Source organism: Anopheles cruzii, chromosome 2 (genome assembly GCF_943734635.1).
Source record: "Anopheles cruzii chromosome 2, idAnoCruzAS_RS32_06, whole genome shotgun sequence".
NCBI classification, from domain to species: domain Eukaryota; kingdom Metazoa; phylum Arthropoda; class Insecta; order Diptera; family Culicidae; genus Anopheles; species Anopheles cruzii.
In genome coordinates this window covers 11,554,900-11,572,563 of record NC_069144.1, presented here as the reverse complement: position 1 = coordinate 11,572,563, position 17,664 = coordinate 11,554,900, and the positions used below count along the sequence as shown (strand labels likewise).

The 17,664-nt window shown below is 50.0% G+C and overlaps 2 protein-coding genes across 4 annotated transcripts; both read right to left on the bottom strand.

The window, feature by feature from the left end:
- Positions 1–1,818: 1,818 nt before the first annotated feature.
- LOC128269115 (cofilin/actin-depolymerizing factor homolog) lies at positions 1,819–12,432 on the bottom strand. Of its 2 annotated transcripts, XM_053006481.1 has the most exons (5): positions 12,420–12,432; positions 10,722–10,913; positions 3,035–3,225; positions 2,855–2,960; positions 1,819–2,786 (listed from the first exon to the last, which is right to left on the bottom strand). In XM_053006481.1, exons 2-5 carry the CDS (start codon positions 10,722–10,724, stop codon positions 2,640–2,642), a joined length of 447 nt encoding a protein of 148 aa, XP_052862441.1. In that variant the 5' UTR covers positions 10,725–10,913; positions 12,420–12,432; the 3' UTR covers positions 1,819–2,639. The 2 variants fall into 2 exon arrangements, with proteins under 2 accessions (XP_052862441.1, XP_052862442.1); XM_053006482.1 differs by lacking the exon at positions 12,420–12,432 and having other exon boundaries at positions 10,722–10,932.
- A 779-nt stretch (positions 12,433–13,211) lies between these two features.
- Positions 13,212–16,923, bottom strand: LOC128268955 (RNA polymerase-associated protein Rtf1). Of its 2 annotated transcripts, XM_053006272.1 has the most exons (6): positions 16,570–16,923; positions 15,554–16,505; positions 14,946–15,372; positions 14,375–14,891; positions 13,869–14,308; positions 13,212–13,793 (listed from the first exon to the last, which is right to left on the bottom strand). In XM_053006272.1, the coding sequence occupies exons 1-6, from the start codon at positions 16,645–16,647 to the stop codon at positions 13,691–13,693; spliced, it is 2,517 nt and encodes an 838-aa protein (XP_052862232.1). In that variant the 5' UTR covers positions 16,648–16,923; the 3' UTR covers positions 13,212–13,690. The 2 variants fall into 2 exon arrangements, with proteins under 2 accessions (XP_052862232.1, XP_052862231.1); XM_053006271.1 differs by having other exon boundaries at positions 13,212–13,800; positions 13,873–14,308; positions 14,375–15,372; positions 15,452–16,505.
- Positions 16,924–17,664: the final 741 nt, after the last annotated feature.

Here is a 17,664-nt window from a genome sequence, read left to right as displayed (position 1 = left end):
GTCGAAAAACAACAAACAAACGCGTGTCACAACAACAAATTGTGCTCACAGTTTGACACATGAAACTATGGCAATCTAGTGCTAAATCTGTGCAGTCGGGCCTTTTCGTTTGGGACATCAGCAAAGCGAATCACAGGACCCTTTGACAAGCGCACCCTGATGGAGATTTCGGTGATAGACAAAACAAAAAGCCGTCTCATCTGTCTGGTAATCTGCGTTCGGGAACTGCTCCCGATCGATAGAACGATTGTGTGGCGGCCGCACGGAATGGCAAAATTTTCATCGAAAAGCGGTGGTCCAAGGGAAAACTCTGTTTCCGTTTGCCGGATGATGAGAAACACAAGAGCGCGCGCGCACGCACACCAACTTGTGACACACAAAACAAGGCAGGCGGCGTAGGAGCGCGCTTGTTGCCTTTCCGTCTCTCGCCCCCCGCCGAAAAGCCCCACCGAGAGCTCTATCGATTGTGTTTTGTTGGGCCTGAGTGCGGTTTTGTACTTGAAATTCCTTCACTTGCTCGCTCGCTCGCTTGTCCCGTTCTCTAGTGCAGCCAGACACACGCAATTCCGGGAGAAGCACCCGAGAGCTTTCCATTGTTCGCCATTCTTCACCCAAAGAAACGCCCGGTTTTCCTATTTCCACACACACACGCGCGGGCGCACACTAATGTTTGTAGGAAATGTTTCTATTGCTACACAGGGTTGCGTGGGTGCGCTGTGGGCACTTTCCAACAAGCAGGACTTGGACCGTCACGCACGCACGCCACAGATATTCGAAGCACGAAGCACGGGGAGCAACAACACGGCTAGTGCGCACCACTAGCTCACAACATGTTTGGCCACTATCGAAGAAAAGACTTTTCCTGTCTGCTCTGGAGAAAAGTGCATCACATTCGCAAAGAATTGTCGAAAACACACTTGGCCCAAAAACCGCAACTTGGCGGAGAACTTTTCCCAAAGCCTATACGAAACGCAAAATAACGCAAATAACGCAAATGCACCAACCACCTTTTTTTGTAGAATACGAAAAATTTACTCTGTACTTTCTGTCTGAACCTGACAGTTCGCAGAACCTGACTTTTGAACCTGACCTTTCTTAACCGAAACTGACCAACTTTTCTCTTCTCTCGCTGTATTTCGCTATTCTCTCTTGTTTCCTTGCGCTCTCTCTGGTTTTTCAACCCGAAGTCTTACGAAGGGAACCCGAAGCAAAAGTGACTTACGAACGGGAAAGAGATAGCTGACGCTAGAGCGAGATAGTCGATGTTTTTTCCTTGTTTTCTTGTTCTCATTCGTGTTCATTCATTCGAATTCGAAATTCGAAGTCAAACAACTGTCAGTTTATGCATTCAAATCGGCCGTTGAAAAAATAAACAACAAAAACAGTAACAACTGTAATTTGCGCGAAACAACTCAATAAAGCGAACCGAAAATAAAATAAGTGAAATAAGAAAACATGAAAATCTTGAATTTTTCCTCAAACAGAGCATGACGCTAGAGCGAGATAGTCGATGTTGTCAAACGCGACCAGCCCGGTGCAAAAGCTACTTCCTTCATTCGGACAATGTGGTCTGGTTTTGAATTGAACGTTAAAAATGGCCAGGCACAGAACACCACGCAAAACATACTTCTTTTCTCAACGGAAACACTCATGGCAAACTTGATCGTTATCTCGGTTCCATTTATTTATTATCATCCTCGCTTTCTCGCTGTGTGCTGCCGCTGCTTTGCTTGATCATTATTTTCACATTACTGCATCGCACCACCGGAAGGAAACAGAACACACACTCACACTCATAGCACGCCCCACACAGTTCCGTTACTCGCATGAAAAATGTATATTTGTTTGCAAACAGAGGGAAAACACAAGAAAGCATACGCGCGGGATACGATGAATGAAAACTAGTGATCTTTTGGCTACGACGACCAGACAGTAGAGAAATGCGCGCTCACACATAAATCAGCCTCAAGCATCCTTAATCTCTACAAAAACAGAACCACCAATCTCTCTTCGGCTCATCCTTGCTCCATTTTACCACACACGATGACCAACACAATGATTTCTTTCCTTACTCTGCGCGCCCAGATAATGTTGTGTTTTTCTATTGATCCTTTTCCTTGTTATCTCGCTTAGTTTTATTGTAGACGCATCGTGCAGCGCGCGCCACACACAATGCGTTTTTCTTTAGCTTCTTGGGTGTGAACTTCCTCTTTTCTTCCCCCCGGGGTGACCACTCCTCGCTCGCTCGGGGAGAACACACGCTGCTCGTTCCCGGTTTATCCTGACTCTGATGATGGTGGTGGTTGCGGTTAGTGAAGTGCGTTGTGTCCTTCGCAATATTTCACGCGCGCTGTTTGTTCGAATGATGATAGTGTGTTGTGGAAATTAGAAGAACTTAGGATCGCAAGTTCCGCCGAGGGAACCGTGTGTTGGTAGTAATTAGGTTGCGAAGAAATGTTGTGCTGCTGCTGCTGATTCCGATGATCTTGTTCCCTCGATGATCTCGGAGGAGCATTCTCCTCGGCCACCTCGCCGCCGCCCTCCTCCGTAGTTCTGCAAGACTTTTCTGATGGATGTGTTGTGTGTGTCCGCCGCGTGTAGATGTATGTTGTGTGCGTCTCTTAAGTAGTACTTTTTCCTTATTGACGATCAGTTGCGCGCAGCTTCTCCTCGACCGCTTCCCGGGAAGCCTCCGACAGGTCGGTGGCCTGAATGTATTTCTGGACGCCGACGAGCGACTTCTTCAATGCGTCGAATGAGCTCGAGTACAACATCTTCTTCTTAACCTGCAACAACAAGCAATAAAGAGACAATCAGCACCTGACGACAGCCAGCCGTGAGCCACTTTTCCTACCTTCGCGGTATCGGGGCACCAGGACATCAAGAAGAGCTTCTGCTTCTTCGAACTCTCCGACGTTCCCTGGCACTGGTGCATGTATTCGAAGTCGAACAGGCCGTATCTGAAACGAGTTAGATCGATAAAAACGAGATTAGGATCCGGATTTTCCCACTCTTCGGGGACGCGCGGCCTTACCGGCATTCACCCGGTCCACCCTTCTGTATGTCGTCCAAAAAGCTATCGTATTCCGCGTTGCGATCACCGATCACCTCGACGTCGATCTGTTTCTCATCCCGAATGTAGAAGATCACGTAGCGATGTTTCTTGTCTTTCTTTATTTCCTCGTACGTGGTCTTGCACACATCCGATACGGTGACTCCGGAAGCCTAAGTAGTAATGGGAAGAGAAAAAGGGGAGAAAATGTATTAAAATTGCGATCGTCATTCTACAGCGCCTCGCGCGTTATAATGATGGTCTACTGGTTCTACAGAGTGCAGAAGCACGTGGAATGCTGGCTGATGGTAATAACGGCAGACCGGCGCGAGGCACAGGTTAGCGATAAACGGGCGATGCACCCGAAAAAAAACGAGAACCGGGAGTCAGGAGGAGAATGGAGAGAAACTCTATCTCTGAAACCGGGAGGAGGCGCGTTGGTAGCGAAGAAGCAACGATACGCGTGATCGCCACCGAACGCCGGCCGGTCGACATGGGTCTTCCTCCCTCGTGGTGTTCGTAGAATAAGTTGGGTTAGGTTGAATTTTAAAAATAGTACTTCTTTTCGATTACCACGACGCCGGTTCTCACAGGAAGCGAGAGCATCGGAGACACACACACACACACAGGAAAACATTTCAAGTGTGTTCTCGTCAGAGCGAGGAGTAATCGGAAGCGAAGCATAACTAGAAGACACAGCACTTTTTGTGGACAGAAAAAAGAAACAATTTTTGCACAAACAGCTCACTTTGTGCACATTTTTCTTGTATCAGAAATCGATTAACAAAAGCCCAAAAGCCTTCAGGTAAAATATGCCCCTTTGGGGGTGATCATCTGGGTCGATCAGTTTCACAAACTCGTACAGATCATATGTCTCAAAAGTCTATCTCGTGTGTGCGCGGCGCTCGGCAGGCTGTCGATCGTTCGTAGTGGCAGAGGACACGCGTTAAAGCAGGAGTTCTCTAAATTTAAAACTTATTTTTGGAACCATAAGAACGAACGCAGCACAGCAAAGGGGCAAGAATAAGGATCATCGTTCTCTCTCTCGGTTACTCACGCGCGACATTCCCCGTGTCGGTGCGTGTGTGTGTGCACGGGTTTGATCGTGCGTGCATTAGTAGACACTCGACCCGGAACGCAGTGCGCGACGACGACGATGCTCACCGGTTGCTCAGAGGACGGTAGACGATGAAAAAAAACCCTCCGGACAACATGTTCCCGGTGTGGTCACGTTCTTTAAATGCTGAAGAGTCAGCACCACACACCACACAAAGCGGTAACGGCAAATTATGGTGGAACTTATGACTAAAAAGAGTCAAGGTAAGGCTCCACCAACAAACACGTGTCTAGTTCTGAATAAACAAGCGACTGCGCCAAACGCGATCGCGTACAAGACCGAATCCAATGTTGATAGTTTTCTGCACGTTTCAGGGATTTCAGATAAAAAAAACTCTTACACCGAATTCTTCTGCGTGTCAAAAGCATTGAAGAAACCGCACCCGCTGGACTGGAATAATGCTTTCGCGGCAGGGTCAATAAAACGATTGCGCTATAGTACGCGCTCTGGCGCGGATGATAAAAACCGTTAAACCCTTTCGCGAATGCCGCTCAAGAACTGGGAGGCAGCATTCGGGAAGAGCACGTAGCCCATTCAAACGGGATGTGCCCATATCTTCAGATATTAGCTCCAGAGTGCGCCCATTCAAATGGATACCGGTTATGAAGCACTCCAACAAGCGCGTGGTGCGGCCAATTTCTTGTTCAAAAGTCGTTCGCACTATCTCCCGCCTTCGCAAAGACCAATGTGGCGAGTGTGTTCGTCCCGTCCCGTGTATTTGTTGACCTCATACGGAATCTGAAACGAGGACGAACTGTGTGTACACTCCTTGGAAACTATGGCGTCTTATTAATAGAATAATATTGCCATTTGGTTTACTTTTCTAGAAAATGTGCTTCATTGGCCTTCACACAGGAGATGGTCACCACCGAAGAAGACGGTGGTGGGGTCTCGTGATCACGGCCGGTTTGAGGGGTGTGTGACGAGCCATAATTAACTGGAGATGAGGTCAGTGTCTCGTAAAAAGCGAGTTAGTAATGTATGTACATCGCCGTGCACCAATTACTACACCACGGTGGTGATGAAAATTGGTTGCGGATGACCTCATTTCTATTAGACCGGGGCGCACAGGCTCACGAAGAACCCAATCAAAGTCGCTATCGCTTTAAAACAATCTCCAGAACACGATTTGATTATGGCTCCCCTACACGACAAGCAATGAACATCGGGAAGCTACGAGATCACAAGGTTATTGCTGTGATCCACACACCAAACAAGGAGAATTTCGACTGCTGATCCTCTCTCGCTTGTTCTTTAATTGCTGTATATGGTCTGTCGAAGGAACACACTGCAGGAGACAGACTGCTGCAGCAGCAACAAGGTAAAACGCAAGCCACACACAACGCAATCTACAGAATACGCACCCCACCAACCGAACTTAACCCAGACGTGCCGCGTGTCGATCTCTCCTGACCATAAAAGGATCCGAATACTGGAAAAGGCTGCGCGGGCGCTAGCAGCAGCAGCCAATTAGGGGCTCCCCCCAGAGACACGCAAGTCTGGATTAATTTTTATTCGAACGATCTTTTGCAGAGGATCATACATCGATCGTGGATCAAATGTGGCCACCAAAAACGACGGATGACGGACAGGTGCTGTGTATAGAAACAGACAGATTAAGCTGAGCTTCTGTGGCTCATATGAAATGCGTGTGCACCTAAATAAGGATTGTCCGAACCATGGGTGTCTCTTGTCGTATGATTAACCCCAAAATGGAGACAACAGTCGTGGCCACCAATACCACACCAGAATGGCATCATAACGACCTTGATGAGCTGTGGCCGCCGAGACGACGTCCAGCACATTTTGGCGGAGCACAGTTGTTGTTTTACGTGACTCTGGGGCGCCGCGGCGAATACTTGCAAAATCTACCCGCGGCGCTGGAGAAATATGTGGGAACCGGTGTTGGGGGGGAAGGGACACGCACGCGAGCGACTAGCCGTGCCCCGTAATGGGCAGTTACTCTCTTCAAGGTTGTCGTGTAAAAATGGCACACATATTCATATCCCGCCCGTCTGCTTTCATTTTGAATTCTTCGTGTCTGGGTCTTGGGGGGTTCTTTCGCCGTCGTAGGAATATCAGGAGCAACAAACTGGATTGATTGGATGGATTTTGTCATCAGTTTCTTTTTTTGCCCAGAGTTCCATATTATCATGTCCGCCTTAATGATGTTCAACCCCAACGTGGAACAGGAATCTGCAACAAAATATCCGTCATGAATTGAAGGTATCTGTCAAACGAAACGGTTAGAAATTGACGCATACGATGACAGCCGCAAATGAGGTGTTCGTTACCAAGCATCAAGTTTTCTTAGCTTTTCGAGCATCCAGTCGTCAATCTTGAAAATCGCACCGCTTCTCGCCAATCGGAAAGAAGATGCATAAAAAAGCATATAAAATTTCATAAATGTATCCTTCAATGAAAAGATAAGTACAAAAACCTATTTAAAAACAGGAAGAACCGACAGACACCCACCATAATAACAGTGCAAGGTCGGTCATTAGACGGAGCGTACTTTCTCCCACGGGAGAGAGAATTCTCCCCAAAACGAAGTGAAAGGTCAATGAACCAGAAGAATAAAAAGCGGAATTAGCATCGGTTCAAAGTAGTGGTAACCATATTCCCGGTTCCTGTCACAGGAGAACTTTACCGGTCGTGAGGAGTATCGACAAAGGATCAAATAATGGCATTGACCGGAGCAGGATTTCCTCTCGTCGTCGGTCACGTACACGCGCAGCCGCGAAAATACTCTCACCAACACCGAAAGCGAGAGACCGGCCGGTGCCGCCACACATTCCCGTTATGTGTTTGGCAGCATAGAGAACGGGAAGTGAGCGATGGATGGTGCGATGTTCTTTACGCGCCACAACCCACCAAAGGCAGACTCGCGCGCGGAAGAAGCTAATCGTCCATTACACTCCCCCCAACAGCGCCTTCTATCGCTTGGCATCTCCTGCAGACAAGAGGATCGGCTGGTTCTTTAATTTCAAAGCACACAAAGCACGAATTCCCGCTTATCATTCCTCCTCCCGCCACGGCTTCTCGCGTTCGAAAAATAACACGCAATCGAAAAGAGAAAATGATAATGGCTCAATGACGCGCACATCGAAAGCAGTGCGCGATAACGCAAAGTAAAAAAAACGGTAACCGCGATAGAGGGTGGGAGTACAAAGAGAAGTCGGTGGGTGGGCGTCTATGGAAGTTGATAACAGACAGGATGAATCATCGCACGAAAAAAGTGAAACGCAAACCGATCCTAATTGATTTGATACTTCGCATACGATTGTGCTTCGGGGAGATGCATTGTCCCCGCAATATCATTTCCGCTGAACACTCCGGAAATCAACTTCAAACGTATGCTGTTCCCCGCCATCCCTGTCTACCACAACCTGTGCCCCAAACACACACACACGTGCCCAACCTTGGACATTTTCGCGAGAGCACGTATTCGGGGGGTATGCTCCATCATCATTATCATTTCTCCACACTTCGGTGTGGGTCGGTCGTCCGCTAAAATACCACACCAATACAGCCTCGCGTGCCGCTACCTCGCCCTGTGGATATGCACAAAGGAAGAATGACGAGACGGCTGCCTCCGTCCATTGCTCGGGATCCGACGATAGGGACCGGAAGACCGTCTGGTGCCGTGCTATCTATAACCTTGCACACCGCCGCCGCCGCCAGCCAGACCAGTGTGCGGTATTGGTATCGTGTGCAGCAACACCCATCCCATTGTCTTGTTTAATTGAACGTGAGCAAAGCCACCCATGTTGTTGGCCACCAAAAAAACGGCTAGCTCACTTCCGGAACTAGTTTTCTACTTTTGTTGAGTATGATTTCCAATTTCCTCCCATCCAGAGCCATTGACTCATCGCGCTTCGTCGGTGAAAAACCTGCCACCCAGTGAACAATTTTGAGTGACCGAGGTACCCCTCCGCCTGAGGAGGGGACGAGGAAGGCTGAAACGAGTGAGCTCGAACGCCCCTCTGCCTGCGGCGAAGACGAGAGGGGGTGGGCGCGACGCTCGCTGCAGTGAGCAGGCCGGCTCATGAGGGTCCGCTCGTAGGCAGCGGCGGAAAAGAGCGGAGGAAACCACGAGAGGAGGGAGTTTCACGCGCGAGCTTGTGGGTTTAAATTACCTGGAGAGGGAAGGGCGGAAGGGCCGAGACGCGAAGCGACCGCGAGCAAGTGGAAGACGAACGAATGAAAGAAAGGAAAAGGAATAGAAAAAAAGGGACAGAGCGACACACAGTCCCGAGCGGCTCGCGAAGCACACCGGCAGTCGCATAAAGCATTCCGTCGGGGACTTAACCGAATTTTCGAGTCGCGGCAAAGTCGAACTCTGTCTATTTTGTATAGTGTGTGTAGGTGCGTTGATCAAGTTGCAAGTTTCTACCAAGTTCAAGTGCATTCCATCATGTGTGATCCTGATTGAAATAATACAGGTAAGTTTATTGGACAGTGTTCAGTAGTGTTCAAATAATGTTGACAAGTTTTCACTCTGCTCGTTTCAGATCTCTACCTCAAGCTGGTCAAACTAAGTAGCGATCGACTGGAATTAACACGGCGGCACCGGCATTTACGGCGTCATAGGCGTTTACACCACGGCGTTTACATCAATGCACTGAAGCAGGACGGCGAACGGTAGAGTGAACGAAAAAGCGAACACACAAAAGCGAGAAATAAATGGCACTGCGCATGTCCAAACCGACACGAAGCATTTTCACTTCGGGAACCGACAGGGGATACGAGAGAAAGAAAGAGGGAGAGGGCACATATGAGAGAGGGAGACGACAAGGGGCACGCTCGAGAAAAAAATCGGGTTACCAATTTCTGCCATCGGGGTTTTTGGGCCATCTCACAAGGGAGTTCTAATGGAGAAATTACATTGGTAACCCGATGGTAACCCGTCGGTAACCCGATGGTAACCGGATGGTACCTTGATTTTCCATAGTGAGAAGAGCGTCGGTCACTCAAAATTGTTCACTGGGCTCTTAACGTAATCCGCATACTGAGAACTCGCCTCTTAACGTAAAAACGCTGCTCTTAACGCAAAAAGATTGGAGAGCCCGTGAGCGCTTTTCCCCTCTATATTTCTATTTTTTCTTTCTTTCTCTATCCTCTCCCACACATTGAACTGTCAGATCGTTCGCTGTTGTAAACAAAGTGTTGGATTTATTCAGTATCACATCTTAACAATTTTTCTGAAATTATTCAACTTTTTGGCTTCCGCCATGCACTTTGCTACACTCTATGGCTAAGTTTAGCACTACATCGCAGGTTTCCAAGCATCATTTTTCATCCGCTGCATCGTAATTGCATCGTTCGCTGCGTCTCTGGCATTGAAGCAGGATGACACTGGTCGGCTAAAAATGTAAACAAATGCGGTGCACTTTCACGATTTAGAAGTAAATACTTATCGAGAAATGCTTCCCGATGCTTAAATTTACTTACCGAGATAAGCAACAGCTCAAAATTCACTTTTAAACACTATTTTCACGTCGATGATGCGATGTCGATTTCCTTTTGACGTCGTGCCTTCTACGCTGAAAATTTGAACTATTGAAAATTTCTTCTAACAGTTTGAGCGCCGAACTGGACGCTATATTAGCGTGACAGAGAGAGAAAATATTGCTCGATATCGCTCTTTCCTTCTGCCACTTGGCGAGAAAACAATTCGCCGTGAAATTTTTCTTCTCAGTATGGAGAAACTGAGTGACTATTTTGTTCGGGTGGGCACCGGTGGGGCGCATCGTTTATCAGTAAACGTCGAACGATGACCAACCACCCCGAAGACTGTCAGTGTGTGTGTATGTAGTAGTAACTCGCAAAAGAACGCTTCACTGCGTTTGCGGTGCCAACTGTTTTCTCATTACTGGATACGCGCGAGAGAGAGCGCTTCTCACCACTCCTGTGCACGTGTGTGTGTGTGTGTGGCAGAGCACGGCAACACACCACACCAATGCGAACCGGTCTTATTTTATGGTGCCGGGCGCGGGCATATCCTGTCGGTTGCACAGAAGTGTAGCAAACAAAATCAACCGTCAAAAACGTGTACCTCATAAAAAGCCGACACCGACAACAAAGTATGTGACGGCGGCGGAGCAACAAACATTCGATTCCGGTCGCCAATGACACCGAGTGCACACACACACTGGCGATCGTAAGTGACTCACTATCTCGAGAAGTGTTTGCTCACTCTCTCATCACCGAGAGCTCAATGTCTCTTTTCTATCTTTCGGCCCCAGCGCACACTGCCACAGCCACTGACAACTTTGACCATATATGGTAATTTGCCACTGTTTTTCCAATGGTGTGTGCGCGCGCACTTGCAATCGCGTAAACCACCACCACACCAATGAGTGGTGAGAAAATCTGCTCGCTGTTGTGACTCACGCACGGCGGCGCAGTGAAAGTCGCGACCGATTTCCTGTCGTGCAATCAAAATACCATCGAAAGTAAACACACCAAGAGACCGTTGCCCCTCGTAAGAAGGGCAACACACTTCCGGCCATTCAACAAAAACAGTCCCTCTTTCAAGGACTTACTTACCATTTCTAGTAGTTGCTGTAAACTCTGCTGAGGTTATCGGGCGGATCTCTCTAATGCGGGATTTTTCACGTGCACGCGTTTGGCTATCGAAGTTTACCGAAGTTGTTTTTCTCTGTTCCACTGATTTCACACTGACGCACTTCCTCTTGCTATCTCGCTTTTACGGCAGCTTTTCCGTTGTTCTGTAGAATACTGAACACAGCGACAGATTAGTAAATGATTCCAAAAAAACGCAGTATGCCGCTTGTTTTCATCAACCGTCTCGTCGCCACGCTTTATCGTCGACTAGAGTTCGCCGTGTGTACGAGGAATCTCATCCGTTTTGACAGAGGTTGCACTTTTTATTGTTTTTCGCCGCTCGCTTAGTGGTGAGAAGTCTCTCATGTGTGTGATGAGAAGCCGCGCGCGCCCGTGTGTGGTGTGTGTGTGTGTGTTTGATCTCATACCGAACCGGTACACTTATACTAATACAGTCTACTCTTCATTCAATACACTTCTCTCTCCGTAGATTACTCTGTTTTGCATATGCATCAAGGGTCAAGGGAAGGAACTACACAAAAAAGTGTTTGCTGCTCAGGACAACAACGAAATAGTTAATAACAACGCCGCATTATGATCAAACACATGGCAAGCTCGCTCGGAAGGAACGGAAGCGTAACGACCGGAACCGGAAAGTGTATTAGCTTTCCCGGCTGCAGCAAACCATCCCGCAGCGCCAGTCAGACACTTTTACCGGCTTTGCTACCTACCCCACCCTCTTCACCCGTAAAGCATTTATGTGTGCGTGTGACCCGCAATTGCAGCGTAAGCCGCCCAAGAAAAAGAAGAGATCCGCGGTGCGATCAGTTCCCTGAAGAAAACAGACCTTTTTCTCTTTTGTTCATTCACGCGGCTCGCCTAAAAATGGGTGTGAGCCCAACCGTTTTTTGTGGTGCCACACACATACTCCTTTCTCTCTCGCCCGCGAGTCCATCCAAGCAACCACGCACACACGCAACGAACGAAGAGTGTGTAAGAGATATGGAAAAAAAACTCGATACGATTGAATGTGAGCCGAAAAAAGCCGCTGTGGGAGAAGATGAGCCGTTTTAAAAATGGACCAATGTCTTCTTCGCAATGTTGCTCTACTCGCCACTCGCGCTCGCCAACACCGTGACCGCTGGAACCACGTTTTTAGGGGGAGGATTGGAAATTAAGGCTGAAAACGTGGATAGAAATGGCACTCCACACGTATTTCGTTTCCGGCGGATCACAGTAAGCCATTCTGCGCGAAATGTTGAGTGGCTGAAGCAACGGGGACAGCCAGGAGGCCTACGGCAAACGTGTACCGGTTTCCTGCTGCTAGCGTTTTATCTGTATCTTGTAAAATTAAACGATGAACACGCGCACAAACCCATACGGACCGGGTATGGGGCAGGGCAAGACACATTGCGAGCGAATACTATCAATTTCTAGCCACAAGCGACACTTTTCTCAGTAGCGCATACACACACACACACACACGCACGAAATCATTTCCTATAGTGTCTATTCAGCAAAGCCGTACGTTGCAGAGTTAACAGAATCGAATGGAAACGAGTAGGAAAAATGTGCACACTTTTCGCATAAGTTCTTTCCAAGCGTGCGCTGATTTTTCTGTAGAGAGTGATTTTCGTCCATGGACACCAGAAACGACTGGTCTTTTATAGTTGAACTTACTTCCTCCGAACGCTGCCAAAAACTGACTGTTCTCGCGGTGAGCGACGCAAGTTAAAGTAGTGAGCGACGGCTCGTACAAAAAATGTAAAGGTCTCTGCACACTGAATGCGTAACTTGGCGAGCGGAGCGTAAATTGGTTACGCTCTGCTCGCTAGGTTACTCATCCAATGTGCAGAGGCCTTTCAAATTTCCCTCTCTCTCTCTCACTCTCCGTTCAACTGTGTTTGTCCTGACCAAAAAAGCCACTCTTTTTCTCCATAGTGAGACGAAAGTGAGTGAGTGAAACTCATTTCTCACCAAAGGCCAGAAAGATGCCGGTGCCGGCGAAACCAGTGACACGATTTGAAAAAGGAATAAACAATAGGAACTAATGGACAATACGAACTATTGAAATAACGTAGTAATTAAGTCAAAGAATGAGTTCATGAAATCGTCACCCAAAAAACAATAAACCTGCATTGCACGAGAACCGCCTATCAAAGTTCTACGCTGGTGACTAAGCCCGGCAGGTGGTTCTCCAAACATTTTAAAACGATTTCCATAAAAGGAGCGTTCTTGTCGTTGCGCGTCGATTGTCCAACTATTAGACCCGTCCACGGACCGTGTAATGAACGTAGAATTTGTCGATTCATTCGCGCGCGCCTCGGTATCTTATCAGTGCCCTATAGCGAGCGGGATCAGTGGGACCAACCGAACTGTAACCGATGCCCATAAAAAGCATTCACCATTTTTCACCAAAACAAGTAACGATTTCCGATCGGAACAAAGAAATGGGTTATCTGAGCCCGGTTCCGCATGTAGGTACCGAATCCGATACCGCACGGACCTCCCTTTATTTTTGCAATTGTTTCTTTTATTTCTTACACAACACTGTCTCTACCCCAGGTCTGGTTCATCTCATACCGATTTGTTCATAATTACTGATTATTGATGCGTAGTAACGGGTTACTCACTAGTCTCTCTAACCTGTCTCTGTCGTGTCCCACTAATTGCTTGAGTGTTTCATCTCTGCTCTTGCGCCGTCGGAACTGCCAACCTTTTTGGGGCACTGCAAAGGAACCCCCCTTTACACGGAGCGCGCATTAACGAGAGAGGCAAGTTGTTGCAGATATAAAATACGAAATAAGTTAGGAAAAACACGCCTTCCGCGTCGGTTGTGCCCCTCTGTGTGTGCTCGTTGTTCTGAGTGCGAGAACTCGACAACGCCGGAACACAACGCAGCTCGTTCTCAGGATAAAAGGACAACGCTCAAATATACACGCACGGCACGCTTATATCAAGCCTCGCTTCTTTTTGTAGTCTTCCAGATTCAGCGAACGCTTTGGGCCGGATTCACGCACCGGTTTCTCCACCGGCTTTGGAAGGACATTCACGCTGCTTACTGCAAAGGAACAAGGTACAGGGAGCTTTAGCAAATGGACGTACACTGCAAGCAATGGCGGGCGGGACTCACTTGGCAGAGGAACCTCAAGATCGATGTCGAAATCGTGCAGCGAGTAGAGATTGTTGTCCGCTTGACCACCCTGGGAGGACTTCTTCTCATCTGGCCGCTTCTTGCCCAGCCCAGGCGGTGGTGGTGCCAGCATGGCCATCATCTGTGGCTCTTCGCGCTTCTCGTCCTTCTTGAACGACATTCGCGGTTGCGTTTGGCGCCGGGTGAACGGATCTTCGACCTTTTGGCCCCGGTTCGCCCGCTTCTCCTCCATGATCGCCTTCTCGGCGTCCTCCACGTTGCGCTTCCGGTTCCGATCGTTGATGTACGAGATCAGGCTGATACTGCTGCTCCGCTTTTTGTCCAGGGTGCTCGCCCGCTCCTCGATCTCCTGTATCTGCGAGCTGAGGTCCCGCGCAATGTCATCGTCACCGCGAATCTGCGCTGCGTCTCGTTCCTGTGAAACGGATTCGTCAGACTAAGCGACACTAAAAAAGGAAGAAGCCCACAGCGCCCCACTCACCTTCATGAGGATCGTTTTCTTCATCGCGTAGTTGGTCGGATGTGCCCGGAAGCGATTCTTTTCCTCGATCAACCGATCGATGTCGGCGTCCTTGAACTCGTACTGCGAAGCTTCCTTTACGTCGCGCTGCTTGCGCTCGATCATGTCCACCGTCGGGAGCGCCGTCCCCGTGGCCTCGCACACCGTCAGCCACTTCTGGTACTCGGTGTCGGAAAAGTCCTGGTTCGATACGAACTCTAGCCGAAAGACGCGCTCCTGGCTGCCGTGCTTCAGCTTGAAGCCCTTGTTCGTGCGGCTGCGCCCGAACTGGTAGATCTTGGCCGTCTCCACCACGCCGACAATCTCGGCCACCCGGTACACCGGTTTGCCCTGGTTGTTGCCGATGTTTATCCGCACGAAGCAGTTCATGACCGTCGGTTCGAAGATCGGCAGATTGATGAAGCGTTCCAGTTTGTGGCGCGAGATTCGCAGTTTGTTCAGCTCGGCATTGGAACTGATCGCGACCGGCTTCCGGCTGCTGGAACCCGACCCCGAGCCAGACCCCGAACCCGAGCCCGAACCGGAGCCAGACTTTTTCTCCTTATCGTCACCCTCGGAATCGCTGGACGAGCGGCTGTCGCTGCCGCTGGCGCCACTTCCACCGCTGCCGGACCGTGACCGTCGGTCGGACTTTTTGCCCCCGTCCTCGCGGTCCTCATCGTCGTCGTCCGAGCTGCCCGAATCGTCCGAGTAAATGTCCGACGCCTTCAGCTTCATCTGTGATTTTCCGCCCGGCACGTCGTCCAGTTCCTCTTTGTCCTCCTGCTGCTGACTAGCGTCCTGCTTGCGCTGTGCCTCCCGTTTCGCTTCCTCCTCCTCGCGCTTGGCCTTTCCTTCGCGTTTCGCCTTCAGCATGGCCATCGCATTGCTGCGCTTGTCGTCCGTCCGGTTCGCTTCCACCGTCTTTTTGCGCTCCTTCGAGCGTTCCTTCGGGTCAAAGTACTCGGAAGCGCTCGATACTGTGTCCGGAAAATAGGAAAAGTTGGTCAGGGGTTGTACCAAGGGTCGCGTAGGGTCGCCCCACCCGCTCCCACTTACCATCGTCGCTTTTTTTCTCCGGTGATGAAGATCGACTGTCCAACCGGATCGCCCCGATTCCGCCGGTGCCGTCGTTCCCTTCTATGTGTTTGGGCGAATCACGCGATTCTCCCGCCACCGCCGGGACAGTCGATTTGGCCGCCAGTGCCACCGCAGCAGCCGCCGCCGCCGCACTGGCTGCCGATGCCTGAGCAGCAGCGGCTGCCGCAACCTTCCGTCGCTCTCGCTCGGCATTGGCCGCAGCGGCTGCTGCGGCCGCCGCCGCCGCTGCCTTCTTCTGTGCTTTTTTCTTCTCCTTCCGCCGCTTCTTCTTTTCCGGCTGTGCCTGCTTGTCCCGTGCCCTCTCGGCCCGTTTCGCCAGCTTGAGCTTCCTTTCGATTTCCCAGCGCGTCTTCATCACGTCGCGCCGTTCGATACGTTTGAAAATTTCCGTCTCCCGTTCCTTCTCCGACAGACCGTTGAGTCGGGCCCGGTCCTCTTCGTCGCCCATCAGGTTTTCGTCGTACCCGTCGTTAAACTCGGAGTCGCTGCTGCTGCTACTGCTGCTGCTGTCATCGTCGTCGCTGGAACCTCCACACGAATCGTCGTCACTCGCATCAGCAGCATTCCCAGCGGCCGCCGTCGCCACCCCAGCCGCTCCCTTGCGGCCTTCGTCCGAATCGGACGACACTTGGCCCTCTTCCGGCTCGGATTTGTTCCCGTCCTCCTCATGTTTGCGCTTTACGCCACCTCCAGCGGTTACGTTATTCACGCTCCCGGCCACCGTAACCGGGGCACTCATTTTGATGCGCTTCCGGTCATCATCCGGTCCTTCGTGTTCTGTTTCCGACTCGGACGAGGACGTTGGTTTGCCGCTACCCTTCTTTTTGCGCGTGGCCATCGCTTCCGAGCCGGACTCATCTTCCTCCTCGTCGTCCTCGTCGTCGTCGTCATCGTCATCCTCCGAGTCGGAGTCGGAACCGGACCCGGAAGCGGATCGGTTGTGATTGGCATTGTTCGGCGATGCCGACGTCATGCGGGTTCCTTTTTTCTTCTTCGCCAGTGAAAGTAACTCCTGAAGGACATTAGAACGTTAGTGACACATTCGGAAAAGACGTCCCCAACCCGCTCGAACTTACCGAGTCCAGGTCAGATCCGGAATCGGAATCGCTGCTGCTCTCGGAGTCAATCATGGCCTGGGGCTTTCTTTTCACCATTTTCGTTTCGGTCGGTGTTTGTTTTGCGACTCGAAATACGGTGACCTTTTTCGCTGCCCAGAATGTAACGACGACGCGCACAACACACACGCGCACGGAAACCGTACACGCTTACGTACACGCTGAACCCCGTGGCCGGGTAGCTGCTGCTGGGTTGCGAATCAGCGACGGAGATGGGATGCGAGATCAATCCGCCGAATCCCGTCACTTCCAAACCGACCGTGCGCCGCGCCGTTCACAAACCTCTGCACACCACCAACCTGTGCGTTGCGACGTTCCGTTTTTTCCGATCGAGTCGATATGACAACAACCGTAATTCGTCGGGATTGCGCTTCCTTTGCGGACCCGTTCTTTTCCAAGGCGTGCTTCAACGGGTTCTCTCGCTTGCACCTCCGGGTAGACAACCGTCTCTCTCACGCGTTCAGCATTCTGGGCGCTTTTGACAGTGCAATTGTTTTGCTTCTAAAAACCCTTTGGGAAAGCAACTTTCTCAACTGTGGATTAAATTTTGGGTCAGACCAGACCAAGTAAGGCTTCGGTAAACGATTAAATCACTTTGTGCACCTTTGTTTTGGTTGTAAAATCCGTTTTTCCGGCCATCCCAGTATTCACTCGATATTCGCCGCCTCTTACTTTTCGCTCGCCAACGTCAACGGCTGACAGTTGTTTTCGCCTGTCATCTGTCATGTCAATATTTTTCAACAATACGGAAAGGGAAAAAACATTAAAAACGACCACAAAAGCTGGAACGGTGGACACGGTGCAAAGAAAATCGGTTCCCTAGTGTCCTTACCAGGTGTGTGAGGTGTGTTTTGTCTCCGTCGGGCCGGAAGTGTACCCGGGGCCACCAGATACGCCGCTAGCAAAAGGGCCCCATCTAGAGAGGCATGACAAACCCACATCGTAGCAATCTTTGCGAAACTAGCATCTTTACCGCTTGATCTCCGCTAGACGCGCTGCTTCTGCTGGACCACTTGCACACATGCATTTACATCGTACGGTCCGCGAATCTTGGCA

What these genes read in the sequence shown, in the direction of transcription:
- LOC128268955 (XM_053006271.1), bottom strand. Translation starts at nt 16,647, where the DNA reads ATGGTGAAAAGAAAGCCCCAGGCCATGATTGACTCCGAGAGCAGCAGC. An exon ending in CCGGATCTGACCTGGACTCG is followed by an intron (nt 16,506 to 16,569) that starts GTAAGTTCGAGC and finishes AATGTCCTTCAG; the next exon opens with GAGTTACTTTCACTGGCGAA. An exon ending in TCTTGAGGTTCCTCTGCCAA is followed by an intron (nt 13,801 to 13,872) that starts GTGAGTCCCGCC and finishes GTTCCTTTGCAG; the next exon opens with TAAGCAGCGTGAATGTCCTT.
- LOC128269115 (XM_053006481.1), bottom strand. An exon ending in GGTGGACCGGGTGAATGCCG is followed by an intron (nt 2,961 to 3,034) that starts GTAAGGCCGCGC and finishes AACTCGTTTCAG; the next exon opens with ATACGGCCTGTTCGACTTCG. An exon ending in GGTGCCCCGATACCGCGAAG is followed by an intron (nt 2,787 to 2,854) that starts GTAGGAAAAGTG and finishes TTGTTGTTGCAG; the next exon opens with GTTAAGAAGAAGATGTTGTA.